At 40.1% G+C, this 18,639-nt stretch overlaps 1 protein-coding gene across 2 annotated transcripts in view; it reads left to right on the top strand.

Moving 5' to 3' along the window:
* WBP2NL (WBP2 N-terminal like) overlaps positions 1 to 18,639 on the top strand; it is a 42,545-nt gene that overhangs the window by 23,548 nt on the left and 358 nt on the right. For both annotated transcript variants that reach the window (XM_070599661.1, XM_070599660.1), the window contains exons 3-7: positions 67 to 208; positions 400 to 492; positions 2,849 to 2,959; positions 10,315 to 10,736; positions 17,628 to 17,697. In XM_070599661.1, coding sequence (XP_070455762.1) covers positions 67 to 208; positions 400 to 492; positions 2,849 to 2,959; positions 10,315 to 10,670 — 702 coding nt within the window. In that variant the 3' untranslated portion in view covers positions 10,671 to 10,736; positions 17,628 to 17,697. The remainder of the gene's footprint in view (positions 1 to 66; positions 209 to 399; positions 493 to 2,848; positions 2,960 to 10,314; positions 10,737 to 17,627; positions 17,698 to 18,639) is intronic.

Genomic DNA, 18,639 nt, shown 5'->3' on the forward strand with positions numbered 1-18,639 from the left:
TACTCTTGTATGTCTCAATCTATGGACAAATTGTGTTCCTTTTCCAAAGATTTTTTCTTCTCTTAGGTGATCTTCGTGACTTTACCCTCAGTCAACGATCCCATGCTTTCTTTTATGATGCCGTTTGATCTGATGAGTAACTGGACACTTGAGCAGCCAGTCTTTGCCGCCAACTACATTAAAGGAACCATTCAGGCAGCTCCAGATGGTAAGTGTTCCCCCTCAGAATTTTTTTTTTCTCAAAAGCTTCCAGAAGGTTTGGGATTCAGACTTGGCTCATGTTGGAAGTCAAGCAAAAGCTGCCATGCTTCTTTGGGTAGTGCGTCTCTCACTGTTTGTGGCAGTTCTGTTGCCAGCTGTGCCTGCCTTTTAGTATGTGTGTGCCGTTTCTTTCCCCAGGTGGCTGGGAAGGACAGGCTACTTTTAAGTTAAGCTTCAGAAAAGGAGGCGCTGTCCAGTTTGCCCAGTTGATGATGAAAGCTGCCTCTGCTGGTGAGCGATAATTATAAAGATCTTAGGCACTGTGGGGTTTTGAGGCCTATCAAATTGTGACAGGACTGTTAACCAGTCAAGATTTTCTAGCCTCTGTGGTCAGGCAGTTGGTAGTTGCACATGTATTCCGCAGGCATTTCCTAAGCCTACCTACTGTGTGCCGAGTACCGTACTACCTGCTGGGAACACAAAGGTTATTCAGTCTCTCCCTGAGTTTGCAGTGTGGTGGGAGTTTACAGTCAGACGTCTGAAAGACTGTTTGACCTGATCGTCTTTTGTCCATATAAATGCTGGTCTCATATATTGTTGAGTAGTCTCTTTCGCAGGTCAGGGAGCCCCAGTTTTCTTAGCTCTTCTTCCCTTGGGATGGTTCTTTGTCTTCTCTCCTTGCTGGCTTTGCCTTTGATTCTCTTAGGTTTAGTCCCTATCTTCCTTGAGAGGAGGGAAGAGGCACTGTCAAGCCTTGCAGACCTGATCTAATAGAAGTACCAGAAAACTCTTTCAAACTTTGAGTACAAATAATTTTTTTTATGATATATTTTTGTTCAGTCTAGCCTCAGTTCATGCCCTTCACTCTCTCACCTTTTGTACTCCAGTCCAACAGGACTTCTTTGTGCCTTGTTCTCTCACTTCTGAGCCTTCATGCTATTTGCTGTCTGGCATGCTCTTTTCCTTTCTCCCTTGCCTTCTATCCCCAACTCCAATCTAGTTTAAACAAACACACTTTAGTAGAGACAGACATATGCAAATACATTATCCTATCTTGTGGCATGTGTTGTAATAGAGGCGTGGACAAAGTGCGGGGGACACACACAAGGATGGAGTGAAGTTTCTAGCTTAGAAGACTGACTGGATCATGATGCTATAAACCATGGTCAAGAATATAAGAGACAGTCTAAGTTGGAGAGGAAATGAGTTCAATTTTAGACATAATAATACTAGCTAATATTTATTGAATACTTACCATATACTGGGCAATGTTCGAAGCCCTTTACATGTGTCAATATATTTAATCCTCACGAAAACCTTATAATGTAGGTACTATCATTATCTTCAATTTATAGCTGGGGAAACTGAGTCAGTGATGGTTATATAATTTCCCAAGGCTATTTAGTTAGCAAGTGATGGAACTGGAATTTGAATCCTAAACCTACTCTTTCTCTCTTTTTAAACTTTTTATTTTTTAAAAAATCAAGTTTATAGAAAAGTTGCAAGAATATTGCAGTGAACTCCCATGAATCCTTCGTCTAGATTCACCCTTTATTAACATTTTCCCACATTTGCTTTATCTTATTATTTTTTGCTTTTATTTTCACTGAACTATTTGAGAGTAAGTCACAAAGAGCATTTCCTTTATTCCTAAATAGTTGAATGTGTATCTCTTATGAACAAGGGCATTCTCTTGTCTAACCTCAGTGTGTTTATCAAATTCAGAAAATGTAATGTTGAAACAATACTATTTAATGCATAGTTTATATTCAAACTCAAATGATTGACTCATTACTGTTCCTAATTCTAATAGTACTTTTTTTTTTCCAGTCCAGGATCTAATCCTGGATCACACATGGAATTTCGTGGTCCTATTTCTTTGGTATCCTTTAATCTGGACTTAGCCTTTCTTTGTCTTTCATGATATTGACATTTTAAAAAGAATACAGGCTTATTGTTTTGTAGAATGTCCCTTAATTTGAGTTTGTCTGTTTCCTCATGATTATATCCAGGTCATTGCATTTTGGCAGGAATACTCTATAAAGGATATTGTGTCATTTTAAGCCTCCACTCTTAACCTGTGTACCATATTAAGTGTGAAGTACATGCTAATGCTAGAGGCCAGAGGACATTCAGCTTGGAGCTCCAAAGATGAACTGTATCTAGAAACTGATTTGGAAATTCTCAGCACACAGGTCATCTCTGGAGCTATGTGAGTGATAGGCTCATTCAGTGAATTATGGATGGCATTCCAAGGGTCCTCTCCATTCAAGGGATGGGCAGGGAGGAGTGACCTGCAATGAAGATTGAGAAGGGGCTGATGGAGAGGTAGGAGGAGAATCAAGTGAGTTTGTTGTCCCACAAGTCAAGGGAGGAGAAAGTTTCAAGCAATGCTGAGTGGTCATCTGTGTCAGCTGCTGTCAGTGCCAGGTCCTGAATAAGCACAGGCAAATAAGACACAATCTCTGCCCTCAAGAAGCATATGGTTCAGGACAAGGGTGGTACGTATTTTTTTAATCTTGTATCCTGGGAGCATTGTTGGACTCACATCTAAGGGGATGGTTAATACTCTGATTTATTTGGTTGATAGCTACTACATCTGACTTAAAAGAATTACAGTCCCATTTTGCTAAACTTGTCTTCTCAGCTGCCAGCGGAGTTCCACTTGGAAGTGTAACTTGCTGGTTCGGTGCTCCAGGACTGAGTGTAGTTACCTGTCAGGGAAGCATGATGGGCACCCAACAGATGCCTGGCCCAGGTAAGGTATGGCAGGGAGGTTCTTCCTGGGAGGTGGAAAAATATGCCATGGGCTCAAAGATCTAGTCGCTGCTAGCTTGCCTCCAATTGTACTGTAGAAGAAGCAGCAGAGGTTTGGGGGGTTGGAAAATGGTTGAGTCTGTGACTTTATCTCCAGACTGAAACCTAGTGGCAAGTCAACAAGTGACCGGGCTTTGGTTTCAGGCTTCCTTTTAACTGTAACATACAAAAATGGAGCCTACCTGGGCAACTCCCGTTAGTGGGAACAGTCGTTTCCTGCTTACAGCCTGAGCAGAAAACGTATGGTCCTGCCCACTTCCCCCTGCCCATTTCACACAAGCATAGCCACCATGCTTGTGCCGTGCCCTTCAACCTTGCTGAGGACTGCAGCTCTGAGCTGTGTGCCTGGTACCCCTTAACAGTTGTGCCTGTCCACAGCTGCTGACTTCTGTTCCTGGGAGGAACATGATAGCTGAGGGATTCTCAATTGTGGTCTACAGCCTACTGGTGGACCACAAAGGGTCTCTTAACTGCCAACAGACCCAAAAATGTGGGCCCTTTCTTGGCTTGTCCTTAGAGCATGATGTGCATGTCCATCAACTTTTAGTTTTGTATACAACTAAAGGATATTTATTTATTTATTTATTTTTTCAAGATTTTATTTTTTTCCTTTTTCTCCCCAAAGCCCCCCGGTACATAGTTGTATATTCTTCGTTGTGGGTCCTTCTAGTTGTGGCATGTGGGATGCTGCCTCAGCGTGGTTTGATGAGCAGTGCCATGTCCGCGCCCAGGATTGGAACCAACGAAACACTGGGCCGCCTGCAGCGGAGTGCGCGAACTTAACCACTCGGCCACGGGGCCAGCCCCGAAAGGATATTTATTTGTAACCTTAATAGTTACCTTAGTTTTTAACGATTTTTAAAATCTAACATTCAAAATCTAAAAGTAAGTGTTGCTAAGGTTTTATAAAACATTTTTTTATTGAGTTGAAATTCATATAACATACAATTAACCATTTAAAATTATACCATTCAGGGGCCAGCCCGGTGGCGCAGCAAAGTTCGCCCGTTCCGCTTTGGCGGCCCGGGGTTCGTCAGTTTGGATCCCTGGTGTGGACATGGCGCCGCCTGGCACGCCATGCTGTAGTAGGTGTCCCACATATAAAGTAGAGGAAGGTGGGCACGGATGTTAGTCAGGGCCAGTGTTCCTCAGTGAAAAGAGGAGGATTGGCAGCAGTTAGCTCAGGGCTAATCTTCCTCAAAAAAAAAAAAGTACCATTCAGTGCTTTTAGTATATTCACAATGTTGTGCAACCATCAGCTCTCTCTAATTTTAAAACTTTTTCAACACCCCATAAAAACACTCCCTACCCACTAAGTAATCATTCCCCATTGTCTCCTCCCTACATCTCTTGGTATCCTCTCATCTGCTTTTTGTCTCTATTGATTTGCCTGTTCTGAGTATATCACATGAAAGGAATCATAGAACATGTGACCTTTTGTGTTTGGCTTATCTCACTTAGCGTAATATTTTCAAGGTTCATCCAAGTTGTAGCATGTGTCAGTACTTTATTCTTTTTGTGGCTGAATAATATTCTATTGTATGTATGTACCAAAATTTGTTTATCTATTCATCCATTGATGGACATTTGCCTTGTTTCCACCTTTTGGCTGTTATGAATAATAGCTGCTATAAAATGTAAACATTTGTATATAGCTTTCTGTGTGGACATGTGTTTTCACTCCTCTTGAGTACATACCTAGGATTGGAATTACTGGATTGCATAGTAATTCAATGTTTAACTTTTTGAGGAACCACTAAGCTGTTTTCCACAGCAACTGCACTATTTAACATTCCCACCAGCAGTGTACAAGTTCCTATTTCTCCACATCCTTGCCAACACTTATTTTCGTTTTTTTGTTGTTGTTTTTGTTTATATTAAAGCCATCCTAATGTGTGTGAGGTGGTCTCTCGCTGTGGTTTTAATTTGCATTTCCTTAATGACCAGTGATGTTGAACATCTTTTCATGTGCTTGCTGGCCATTTGTATGTCTTCGTTGGTGATGTATCTATTGAAGTCCTTTGCTCATTTTTTACTTGGGTAGTTTATCTTTTTGTTGTCGAGTTGTAAGAGTTCTTTATATATTCTGGATATTAAACTCCTATCAGATATGGGATTTACAAATATGTTTTCCCATTCTGTATGTTGTCTTTCACATTTTTGATAATGTCCTCTGCTGCACAGTTTATAATTTTTATCGAATTTAACTGTTTTTTCTCTTGTTACTTGTGCTTTTGGTGTCAAATTTAAGAATCCATTGCCAAGTCCAATGTCATGAAAATATGCCCCTATTGTTTTTTCACCTAAGAGTTTTATAATTTGGGCCATTATATTTAGGTTGTTGATTCATTATGAGCTAATTTTTGTATATGGAGTGAGGTTACATTCCAACTTCATTCTTTTGCATGTGGTTACCCAGTTGTCTCAGCATCATTTGCTGAAGAGACTATTCTTTCCCCACTGAATGGTCTTGGCATTCTTGTTGCAAATAAATTGGTCATAGATGTTTAGGTTTATTCCTGGACTCTCAAATCTATTCCATTAGTATATAAATCTACCTTATGCCACTACAACGCTGTTTTGATTACTATAGTTTTGTAGCAAGTTTTGAAATAGTAAAGTGTGAGTCTTCCTATTTTGTATTTCTTTTTCAATATTGTTTTGGCTATCCCTGGTCCCTTGCAGTTCCGTATGAATTTGAGAATCAGCTTTTCCATTTCTGCAAAAAAGGCCATTGGAATTTTGATAGGGATTGCATTGAATTCGTGGATCACTTTGGGGAGAATTGCTATCTTAACTTAATATTAAGTCTTCCAATCCATGAACATGGGAAGTCTTTCCATTATTTGGGTCTTCTTTAATTTCTCTCAGTAATGTTTTGTAGTTTTCAGTGCACAAGTCTTTCACCTCCGTGGTTACATTTATTCCTAGGTATTTTATTCAATGGAATTGTTTTCTTAATTTCCTTTTTGGATTCTCTATTGCTGGAACTATGCTTTACTAAATCAAACTTTTTATTTTGAGATAACTGTAGATTCACATACAGTCTTAAGAAGTAATACAGAGAGATTCCCTTATACATTTTTCCCAGTTTATCCCATTGGTAATATCTTGTAGAACTATAGTACAATATCACAGCCAGGATATTGGCATTGATACAATCAAATTGCAGAACATTTCCATCACCACAAGGATCCCTCATGTTGCCTTTTTATAGCTATGCCTACTTCCCTTCCACACTCTCCTCCTCTTTAACCTATGGCAACCACTAATCTGTGCTGAAAATTAAATAACACACTCTTAAAGAACCAATGGATCAGGAAGAAATTACAAGGGAAAGTAGAAAATACTTAGAGACTGAAAATGAAAACACAACATACCAAAACCTACAGGACACAGCAAAAGTGGTGCTAAGGGGGAAATTTATAAATTTATAAAGTAGCTATAAATGCCTACGTTAAAAAACAAGAAACATGTCAAATCAACAACCTAACTTAACTTAAGGAACTATCAAAAGAAGTACAGACTAAACGCAAAGCTATCAGAAGGAAGGAAATAATACAGACTACAGAAGTGATAAATGAAATAGAGCATAGAGGAAAATCAGTGAAACCAAAAGTTGGTACTTTAAAAAGATCCACAAAATTGACAAACCTTTAGCTAAACTGACCAAGAGAAAAAGAGAGAAAACTCAAATTATTAAAATCATAAATGAAAGTGGAGACATTACTATTGATTCTACAGAAATAGAAAGAATTATAATAGAGTACTATGAACAACTATACATCAACAAATTGGATAACCTAGATGCAGTGAACGAATTCCTAGAAACACAAAACCTACTAAGACTAAATCATGAAGAAATAGAAAATCTGAATAGACCTGGTAAGGAGATTGAATCAATAATCAAAAATCTCCCAACCAAGAAAAGTCCTGGACCTAATGGTTTCACTGGTAAATTCTACCAAACGTTTAAAGAAAAACTAATACCATTTCTTCTCAAACTTTTCCAAAAAATTGAAGAGGAGGGATCACTTCCTAACTCATTCTATTAGCTATTGTGAATTATGCTGCTATGAACCTGGGAGTACAAATAGCTCTTTGAGACCCTGCTTTCAATTCTTTTGGGTATATGCCCCAAAGTAGAATTGCTAGATCATATGGTAGTTCTATTTTTTATTTTTTTGAGGAAACTCCATACTGTTTTCCACAGTGGCTGTACCATTTTAGATTCCTGTGAACAGTGCACAAGTGTTCCAGTTTCTCTACATTCTTGTCAAGACTTGTTTTCTGGGTTTTTTTTTGTGATAGTAGCCATCCTAATGAGTGTGAGAAATGAAAACTTATGTTCACACAAAAACCTGTACACAAATGTTTATAGCAGCTTTACTCAAAACAACCAAAACCTAGATAGCAGAAACACAGATAGCCTTAAACTGCTGAATGCTTACACATATAGTGGTACATCTATACCATGAAACACTACTCAACAATAAAAAGGAACAAATTATTGATACACAGTCTCAAGAGAATTATGCTGAGTGAAAAAAGCCTGTCCCCAAAGCTTAGATACTGCATGATTCCATTTATACAACATTCTAGAAATGGCAAAATTATAGAAAGGGATGGGGGCTGGCTCCACGGCCTAGTGGTTAAGTTCGGCGCACTTCACTTTGGCGGCCTGGGTTCAGTTCCTGGGTGTGGACCTATACTACGCAGCAGCCATGCTGTGGTGGTGACCTATATACAAAATAGAGGAAGACTGGCACAGATGTTAGCTCAGGGCAAATTTTCCTCTGCAAGAGAAAAAAAAATAGAAATGTATTGGCGCCCAGGATCCGAACTGGCAAACCCTGCGCTGAACCCTGAAGCGGAATGCATGAACTTAACTGTTATGCCACTGGGCCAGCCCCAGTCTCTGTCTTTTGATTGGAGAGTTTAATCTATTTACATTTAAAGTAATTACTGATAATGGGGCCTTAGTTGTGTCATTTGCTATTTGGTTTCTATATGCCTTATAGCTTTTTTGTCTCTCATTTCCTGCATTATTGCCCTCTTTTGTGTTTATTAGATTTTTTATAGTGAAAAGTTTAAATTTCTTTTTCATTTACTTTTGTCTATATTCTATACCTATAGAACAGTTTGTGATTACTGTGGGGGTTACATTTAACATCCTAAAGTTATAACACTAATTTGAATTTTTTACTAGCTTAGTTTCAATAACATACAAATACTCTGTACCTTTACAGCTCTGTCTTGACCCCTTTCAGTTGATGTCACAAAATTACATCTTTATACATTGTGTGCCCAAAAAGCATAATCTAATAATTCTTTATGACTCATAAATATATGTAGATATAAATGAATTATGTGGAAAAGAAAAAATGGAATTACAAACCATTGTTACAGTAATACTAGGTTTTATAATTGCCCAATGATTTACCTTTATTGAGATCTTTATTTCCTAATATAGCTTCAGATTACTGTCTAGTGTCTTTTCTTTTCACCCTGCAGGGCTCCCTGAGCTTTTCTTTTTTTTTTTTTTTTTTAAAAGATTTTATTTTTTCCTTTTTCTCCCCAAAGCCCCCCGGTACATAGTTGTATATTCTTCGTTGTGGGTTCCTCTAGTTGCGGCATGTGGGACGCTGCCTCAGCGTGGTCTGACGAGCAGTGCCATGTCCGCGCCCAGGATTCGAACCGACGAAACACTGGGCCGCCTGCAGCGGAGCGCGCGAACTTAACCACTCGGCCACGGGGCCAGCCCCCTCCCTGAGCTTTTCTTGCAGGGCAAGTCTGGTGGTAATGAACTCCCTCAGCTTTTGTTTATGCGGGAATGTCTTAATTTCTCACTCTTGAAGGAATTTGGCCAGGAATATAGGATGCCTGTTTGACACTTTTTTTCTGGCCTCCAAAATTTCTGATGAGAAATTTGCTTATTATCTTATTGAGGATCCCTTGTATGTGATGATTCACTTCTCTCTTGCTGCTCTCAAGATTCTCTCTTTATATTTGGCTTTTGAAAGTCTGATTGTAATGTATCTCAGTGTGGATATCTTTGAGTTCATCTTACCTGGTGTTTGTTTAGCTTCTTGGATGTTTATATTCATGTCTTTCATAAAATTTGGGAAAATTTCAGCCATTATTTCCTGAAATATTCTCTCTATTCTTTTCTCTCTCTCTCATCCTCCTGGAACTTCCACACTGCATATGTTTGTCTGCTAGATGGTGTCCCACTGGTCCCTTAGGCTCTGTACACTTTTCTTCAATCTTTTTTCTTTCTATTCCTTAGTGTCAACAATTTCCATCGTCCTGTCTTCAAGTTCATTGATTCTTTCTTATATCTGCTCAAATCTAAATTTGAATCCCTCTAGTGAATTTTTCATTTCAGTTATGGTACTTTTCAGCTCCAGAATTTCTTTTTAGTGTTGGTGGATTTTCCATCTCTTTATTGATAATTCTATTTTATTCTTATATTGTTTTTTTTACTTTCTCCACATCTTCCTTTAGTTCTTTGAGCATCCTCAAGACAGTTCTTTTAAAGTTTTTTTCTAATTAGCTTAAACATAAATATGGATTAAAGCAAAATAACCTGACAGTTGTCCATTCACCTTGATCCAATTAAATCACTTTGGGAATGTAGCCAAGGAAATAAATAAAACCCATGTCTATTGTAATATTAATTGGAAAGTTGGAAACAACATGCTTTCCTACAACAGGGGAATTAAGTAGCACCTATCCTTATGATAAAGTACTGTCTAGCTTTTAATTTATGAAATACATTAATCATATAAAGAAATTTCTTATAAGATCAAATAAAAAGAGCCAGATAAAAAATTGTACAGTTGTTATAATCATGATTATTTAAAAAATATTAACAGAGATCCTACAAAAAATACACTAAAATATTAGGTTTTTGTCTTTAATGATGGAATTATAGATGACTTTTTAAAATTCATCTTTTCTCTCTTTTCCAAATACATCTTCCTCACTGAGCATGTATTATTTTTTACATAATCAAAACAAACTTTATTAAGTAAAATATATATCGATGCACAGCCATAAGTAATGTAGAGATATAACTGTAGTGTTGTTTTCATGTTAATTTGAATCCCTCCACAACAGGAAATGATAAAACCTTCAGCTGTTGGTGGCTGAAGGATCTGGCTTTAGCATTATTCGGCCTGAATTTTCTTCTATTGTCAGTTTGCTTCAGTGTTATTTTTTATCTTCCTCTTTTTTCTCACTGATTCCTCATCCACTCTAAAAAATGAGTAATTGATTTTTTTTCTGTCGCAGCATACCCAGTTGTTGTCTATGGACCCCCACCTGCGGGATATGGAGCCCCACCTGTGGGATATGGAGCCCCACCTCCGGGATATGGAGTCCTGCCTGCGGGATATGGAGCCCCACCAGTGGGATACAGAGCCCCGCCTGCAGGATATGGAGCCCCACCTACAGGACATGGAGCCCCACCTGCAGGACATGGAGTCCTACTGGCTGGAAATGAAGCCCTGCCTGCAAGATGTGAAACTCCACCTGCTGGAAATAGAGCTAGGGCTCATGAATCTGTGGCAGCCCAGCCGGCTGGGTCTGAGACCTCTCCTTCCTTTGCCTCATCTTCTCAGACTCGTTTACCACCTTCTAAGAAGTAAACCTTGAAGACTCACCAAGCAAAGTGGCACCCTAAAACTGAAGTCAGGATAAGAAGGAGGACTCAGGTATGTGATTAAAGATGTCTCAGGTAGTTGTCCCACCCTTTGGAAGGCGAAAGTGAAGCTTTACTTCCATGCCTAGATTTTAGAAGCAGAGTCAATTCTTGATTAGATGGGCTAAAGGAGAAGTAGAATTGTAGGGCTAATTCTGCAATAATTTGGTTGACATCAAGCTGCATTTTTAAACATGCCTTGAGTGGGCAAAACCTTCCTGCCTTTCTCCCCTCCCCTATTCAAGAAACACATTTTATGCTTAGTTTGCTAGGCACTAAGATATGTGTTAGAAATATTAAGTGGAACACTTAGTTGTTTTCCACAGCATTATTTATATTAGTGAAAGGATGGAACAAGCTAAATTTCTAATAGTGAGAGAGAATTTCATAAATTATGGTACATCCATACAATGGAATATTATGCAGCTATTTAAAATGATGTCTGGAGGTAGGGAAAGCTTTCTTTAAGAAGACCAAAGACAACGAAGCAATAAAGGAAAACAGTGATAAATTTGACTATATCAAAATTTTAAACTTTTGTATGACCAGAGTTAAAAGCTAACCAACAGACTAGGAGAAAGTAATTTCCAACATATATATTAAACAAACAAATAATGTATAGTCAGAATATATGAAGAACTCCTACAAATAAGCCCCAAAGAAAAAAATGGACAGAAGATATGAATTTCAATTAATCAAGGCAAAAGAGTGGCCAAGAAACATTTGAAAAGATGTTCATTCAACTTGACTACTGTTAGGGAAATGCAACTTGAATTGAAAAACAGTTTTTATCTCCAAAGATTTACAAATACTAAAAGACTGAAAAACTCAAGTGTTGGGAATGATGTGGGGAAAGGGTCATTTTTATACACTATTGATGGGAGTGTAAGTTGGTATGCCTTTTTAGAAAGAAATCTGATGGTATCTTTTAAAAGTTAAAATATATCTACTCTTGATTTAGCAGTTTCACTTCTTAATATCTATCCCTGATAGATGTGCACATGTGCACAAAGATGTATATGGGAAGATTTCATTACATTCATTGTTTCTAACAACACAAAATTAGAAATAACCTGTATATTCATTAAGAGTAAATATTTAAATAAACTATGGTACATCCATGCTACATATGCAAAAATTTCTAAGTCTTATTGTTAAATGAGAAGAGCAATTTGTGGGGAGTATGTACCACAGTGATTTTCAGTCCATCAGACTTAATGCCCCCTTTTATAACAAATATTTTTTAATGTCTCCTTTACTCCATTGGAATGGAATTTGTAGACAATTGCACATGATTGTGCACCATTTCAACCCAAATCAATACAATACCATAAATGTGATATAAAGAAGGAATAATAGAAAGGCAGTTTGTAGTGAAATTTTCAGTATTTTAGTGCATAAATGCTCAGACTCCACTGTACTAGAAGATGTCACGAAGTAATCAGGCGCTAACCCCACTCTATGTAGATGCGCCATGGTCATAAACACTAGGACGTAAACACCAAAAATGCCAACTGCTGTATGTTGTATCAGTGACTTGAATACCATGATGGCATTGCCATTGGCAATGCTTTTTTCCAAAATGATGAACAATTCTTGACGAATTTCCAAATAAAACAGTTTAGTTTTCCTTGATTTACACAGTGGCCAAATTCCTGAAAAGTTCTGTGTATATTAAAATCATGTAAAACAGGGGTTAGCCTCTAGGCTCAAATGATAATAAGCATGTGTTTCACCTACATCAGTGGCCAGAGATTCACAGGATGATTCTTTGTTGTGAGGAACTACCCTGTGCCTTTCAGGATGTCTAGCATTCTTGACCCCTCATCCGTTAAATGCCAATAGTGGCCTCCAATTGTGGTAACCCAAAATGCCCCCCACCTATTCCCTACTTGCCCCCGGGGGGCAATGCCATCCCTACTGAGAACCACCATTCTAGACTATTCCAAAGTTTTCAGCATTTTAAGAGCTTACTCTTCTTCCACTCTGACCAAGTTCCTACTTTCATTGACCTTTCCTTCCTTTCTTGCAGGCTTATCAAGCTACCTAAAAGTGAGGCCTTAAAAATATTATGTTGGGCCAGTCTCGTGGCCAAGTGGGTTAAGTGCGCATGCTCCACTTGGGTGGGCCAGGGTTTCGCTAGTTCGGATCCTGGGTGCAGACATGGCACTGATCATTAGGCCATGCTGAGGCAGTGTCCCACATGCCACAACTAGAAGGACCCACAACTAAAATATACAACTATGTGGTGGGGGATTTGGGGAGAAAAAAGCAGGAAAAAAAAGATTGGCAACAGTTGTCAGCTCAGGTGCCAATCTTTAAAAAAAAAAATATTATGTAAAATATTTCTAGATGTTATACAGCGGACAAGTTTCAGGAGCTCTAGTCTGCAATATTACCAGACCCAAAAGATGTTTTAATCAATATATTTTTTCTGTGCATATTTTGTATGTAATTGAGAACGTGCTATATATACGGTGTTTCACCTGACATTTTACAAACATTTTCATAATTTTTTAGACAGCTTTACTGAGGTATAATTGATTAAAAACTGCATATATTTAATGTGTATGATTTGATGAATTTCTTAGTAGCTACATAATATTCTGATATGGTTGCACCATTACCTATTTTCTCAATCCCTATTTTGAGATATTTGAGTTGTTTCCAGGTTTTTGCTATTACAAACAACATTGTGATTAACTTCTCTGTATATAGAACTTTTTTTGAATTTTGGATTATTTCATTAAAACAGGTTAGAGTTATTCATTGATCCTCATTGTAACAGTTAGGAAACCAGATGCTCCTATGTTCCCAAGGACAGCCTTTCCCAGGGAAGTCAGGTGGATGTTCGTGGATATTATGTGAAAGAGGGGGTTATTGAGTCACTAACATTTACAAGAAATATTGCATGTCTCTCTTTTCCTTAAATTTAATTCTGTTACCAAGACCCCACATTACTATCTGGCTTGTTGGTGGGTTCCCCCCAACTCCCAAGTTTATGCAGGTGTAACCAAATCTTATGTTGCACCAAGATGCTGGGAAGACCCTTCCAGTCATCAGATTGCTTCTCAAACAGCCACTGTCCAGTCCTGGCAATCCCATCAAGTCTGATAGCCTGGGTGTTTTCTTATGACCCCAGAATCTTGGGTAGGGCTGGGAGCTGGGTGTCAGAGATCCAGCCCCATACACCATGTCACTCCTAAACCCTGGGGAGCAGGACCGCAGTGCCCCCTCCTTGAGAGAGTCACATTTCCTTCCCCAACCTTCCAGATTCTGCCCTCCCAGCAAGCTGCTGGTCTGCATCCCCTCTTCCTCTTGAGCATCCATCCTAATGCCAATCTCAGGATTGAGTTTCCACAAAAGACAAGGAACAGCCTTTCCCTTCACGTTGACTTGGCTTTCCTTGCCCACTGCCTGGAGGTTTCCCTGAAATCATGTATGTGTGAGTATGTATGGAATGTAAAGAACAGATCCAAATTAATACTGCAAAAAATTATTCTGCTGCACAGGTTACCTAGCCACTGGGTAGGAAGTAAAACATGTGGCATCCACCCCAACATTGACCTGGAGTGTCTTCAGGAAAGGGGAGATGGTGGGACACATTCAACTATGGACTGCTAGAGAATAAACTTGTTTTTGAAATTTCCTAAATGGATCAAGAAGGGATTCTGTCCAAGGAAGAGGGTCTGTAGATTTGACCAGCAGTTTGATTAATCTAGATATATGCTTAGTAGCAAGTATAAAAAAATTTGTGTAATATTTGGTAATTAGCATTTATCATAAATAATAAAACAATATTAATTGAACTGAGTGTTAATAAGTAGCTACTAATATTGAACACAGTTGGTAAATTGCTTTTAAGGTCTAAATAGTCATTCAACAAATCTTTAAGTGCCCTAGCCAAAGCCACTGGGGCTAGATTTTTGATTTCATGAAAAAAAGAAAGGATGGTTTCCTCCTTGGCCTCAGGGAGAGGCAACAGTTGTCTCCTGGGTTTAGAGAGGAGTTACCAGAACGTGCCTTGCTCTCCTCTTTCACCATGTCTGTGCCTAGAATGTTTTCTACCCATCCCTCTCTCTACCCCAATACTTTGCTGCCTTTTGGTCCCTGGCAAAGTCCTATTCATCTGTTGAATCTCACTGCAAACCCTCTGTGAAAGCTTCCTCAATTCCCAACCAAAATCAGATGTTATTTCTTCCTCTGTCCCATTCTATTTTGTGCACTACTCCACTGGAGCATTTACAGAGTACATTGTCATTGCTGGTTTACATGTCTGTCTCTCACCTGAACTGTGAGTTCTCTGAAGACCATTTTGGGCCATTATTCGGTGCAAGGCATTATTCCTAATGCTGTGGAGAGGAGGCAAAGTTATTTAAAATATGGTCCCTGTCTTCTAAGAACTTATTGTTGACATCTGTAGGGCAAGAGGGCAAATAGTTTGTTTGCCTCACTCTGCCACTCTTCTGGAAGATCCAGAGAAAAGAATTTCTGGTTATCGTTCTAACGTAGTTTGTTATTATTCAGTTATCATAGGGCGAACAGATGAGGAGACAACTGCCATTGAAAAGATAGTTTGTTATGCTCACTGATCCCATGGCAGGGACATGCCATGCCACGGGGGCCACACAGGGAAGCACCAGGGTCAGTCACAAGGCAGAAGGAATTCGGGAAACTGGGCCAGAGCCTTTCTTGTGGTTCCCATGGCAAGGAACGTGTGAGGCAGGGTAAGCAGGTTTAGGATTGGGCACTTTGAATAATTTCAGCGAGCTCTGGGGTATAAGTGGCGTCCTTGTTGTCTAGTACCTGGCCCTGGGGTGATTAGAGCAGGTGGAACCTGATAAAACAGGTAGTTGGGGAATGGCCTGGATTGGTTGCATTTGAAAGGTACACTCACAGGCGAGTTGTTCACCACCTGTATAAATTGGCTAACCTTGGGGGGGCAGTCCCTCCAGGGTTAGCAAGGTCCCAGTCAAAGTGTCACAGTACAAAAAGTAAAAGATATGATTAATAAAGTTATACAACTAGGCCCCTGGCTTTCCTCATTGGGTTCCCTAACTTTGGGTGGAATCTCTGAAAAACAGGATGAAAAAAGGAAAAGAAAGAGGGAAGGAAACTTCTCTCTCAATTAGAAGTGCCATCAGTTACAGGTAAAACCAACTACATTGTTTTAAATACATAGGGACTAATTTTCCTCACAAATGATACTCCAGGAGGCAGGCTGACCAGCTTGGTGCAACAACTCAACCACATCATCCAGGGCTCAGCTCATTTTACCTTCCAATCTGTGATCCCTGCTCTCCCTAGCCTATTGCCTCAGGGTCAAGGTGGTGATCACCTCCAGGTATCCTGCCCACATCCAGGGAAGGGGAGTAGGGGAGAGCAAAGGGCTGTGCCAACTGCAGCTCCCTTACTTTTCAAGGTGCCAGCTGGAGGGCAGGTACCTTGTGCAATGCTAATCTAAAACAATCTAAATCTCTCTCACTGGAATACTGCAGGGTTGTTAAAAAGAATGTGGCATCTGAAAATGTACTAATAGGGAATAATCTTCCAAAGATGGTAAATGAAAAAAGCCATGAAGCTGTGTTTACTGTGTTGCCATTCTCTGCATTCTGCAAAGAGAGTCATCTAACGGGTCTCTAGCGAGATGTACAGGACAGTGGCAGCAGGGGTCGCCTCTGGGTTGGGTCGCTGCATGGCTAGGGGAAAGATTGGGAGGGAGACTTAGTTTTTTCACTGTAAACCCTTTTGGACCTTTTGAATTTTGTACTATGTGCATGTGTACACCGTGTTTCTATTTTTAGAGATGAATAAGAAATAAATTAATAATATGCTAGGTTCTACCTTGCTTATAAATTGTGCAGTGGCTCCTCACAGCCTTCAGGATAAAGTCCAAACTCTTGGTTTTCACGTGTACGTAGATCACATTATGCTCCTTAGTATTCAAGGCCCTGTGCAGTCTGGCCCTTTCAGTGATCTCTCCGGCTGTGTGATCCTGCAGAGCAGACGTAATGCAGGCACTGACCCTGGTGCGGCCTTTGCCTCCTCACTGTGTTCTGCTCATCTTTCAAAACAGCCCAGAAATGCTTTCTTCTGAGAATCTTTCTCCGAACTCCCCTTCTAGGGTCCTTGCCCTTCTGCTGAGCTTGTATTGTAGTCTCAGCATGTTTCTGCCGAAATACTGTGCTAGTCCTACCGGGATTGTTTGTGTGCTCATCTCCCCTATTACCTGTGAGCTCCTTGAGATCAGAGGCTGTATCCCATTGCAGGGTGCCTAGCAGCAGAAGCATGGCACAGAGTGGGTGTCTAGTAACCATTTGTTGAGTGAATAAAGCCGTGAATAAGTTGTTTCTTGATTTGTGATACATGCATACACCACTGAGTTCTGGCCACCAGCTGAAGATTATAATTTGCAGAATCGGTTTTATTTGGAAGACTGTTAAAGAGGATTAGAAATTAAAATTTGAGGTTTTAGAGGAAGCTGTCCCCTCTCTGGCTGGTTGAGTTGAACAGTCCTGAAGGCATGGTAATGTTTCCCCTCTTCCTACCTCACAGCCATAGTTTATGTGGTTCCTACTGGCCAAAGCCACTGCCGGCAAGGTGGTCTGATAGGACTCATCTGGTATTTAAAGGCCTTTGAAAGTGACTTAATGATCATTATTTAGTTGGGTGCCAGCCAGTGTGCTAAGGTACTTCATAAGCATATCTCACTTAAGCCCCATAGCAATCCCCTGAGGTGGGCACTGTCAATATCTTCATTTTACAGTAAGCATACTGAAGCTTGGAGAACTTAGCAAACCAAAGAACCCACAACTATTGAGTGGTGGGGGCAGGACATGAACCCTCTGGGCCCTAACCTCTGACTGGGGAACCCGTTACTTAGCATCCTTTTTTCATCCCACAGGTGCCAAGCAGTAGGAGGAGTTTCCTGTGCTTGTAGTGCCTGATCTTCTCCACACATCTGTGAGGTCCTGGTGAGCTCTGAGTCCCTTCCTTATTGCAGGCTTGATCTCTGGCGGTCAGAGGGCTTAGAAAATCAACTGTGGCAAATGTGGCCTAGTAGGTCAAAGGGGGGCTCAGATTTCTCAGAGGACCCAAGGTTGGTTCTAGATCCTCTGCTGCCGTGTAACTGCGGGCTGGGGGTTGCTGAGAGCCTGATGCCCGTGCCTCTAGAGCAAGTCCATCTGGCACAGGAAAGAAAGAATTCTGAGGTCTTTGAGCTTTACACAGCCTCATGCCCTCACCCCCTCAGCACAGCCCCAGACCTGAAGGCTCTGCCACATTAATTATCTTGGTGATGCCCCTGAGTAAAGGGTACTTATAAGAGATGGAAGGTGAAGAGTTCGAGGAGGGAAGTAATCATGCCAATTGGCCGCCATTTATTAACCGTCTGCTCATGCCAAGCACCCTGCCAGACACTTCACATGCATCATCCAGGAGGTGGGCGCTTAGACCCCAGTCTCAGAGATGAAGAAACTGGGGCCGAGAGGGAAGCAAAGTGCCTAAGGCACACAGCTGGAGTAAGTGACAGGGTGGGATCTGACCCTAGGTTTCCCTTTCATTCACACACTCATCTGTTGAGTACCTTTTATGTGCCATGGCTGTGTGCTTGGGATGTCAGTGACTAAAACAGACAAAAATTCCTGATCTTATGGAGCTTACATTCTAGTAATACTAAGATGCAGTCAGTGCATATTATAAGTTCTACAATATAGCTAGGCATATCATATTCAAACTACAGAAAAAGCAAAGACAGAGGAGTTGATAAGAGCTGTGACAAAATATAGAGCAAAGTAAGGGAGATTGGGGATGCTAGGGGCTTGGCCAAGGGCGCAGATTGTAATAGAGCCTTGTTGAGAAGTAGTATTTGAGTAAAGATTTGAAGGATAAAGGAGGTGAGGGAGCTAGCCGTGCAG

The sequence above is a fragment of the Equus przewalskii genome, chromosome 29 (assembly GCF_037783145.1).
Source record: "Equus przewalskii isolate Varuska chromosome 29, EquPr2, whole genome shotgun sequence".
Lineage (NCBI taxonomy): Eukaryota > Metazoa > Chordata > Mammalia > Perissodactyla > Equidae > Equus > Equus przewalskii.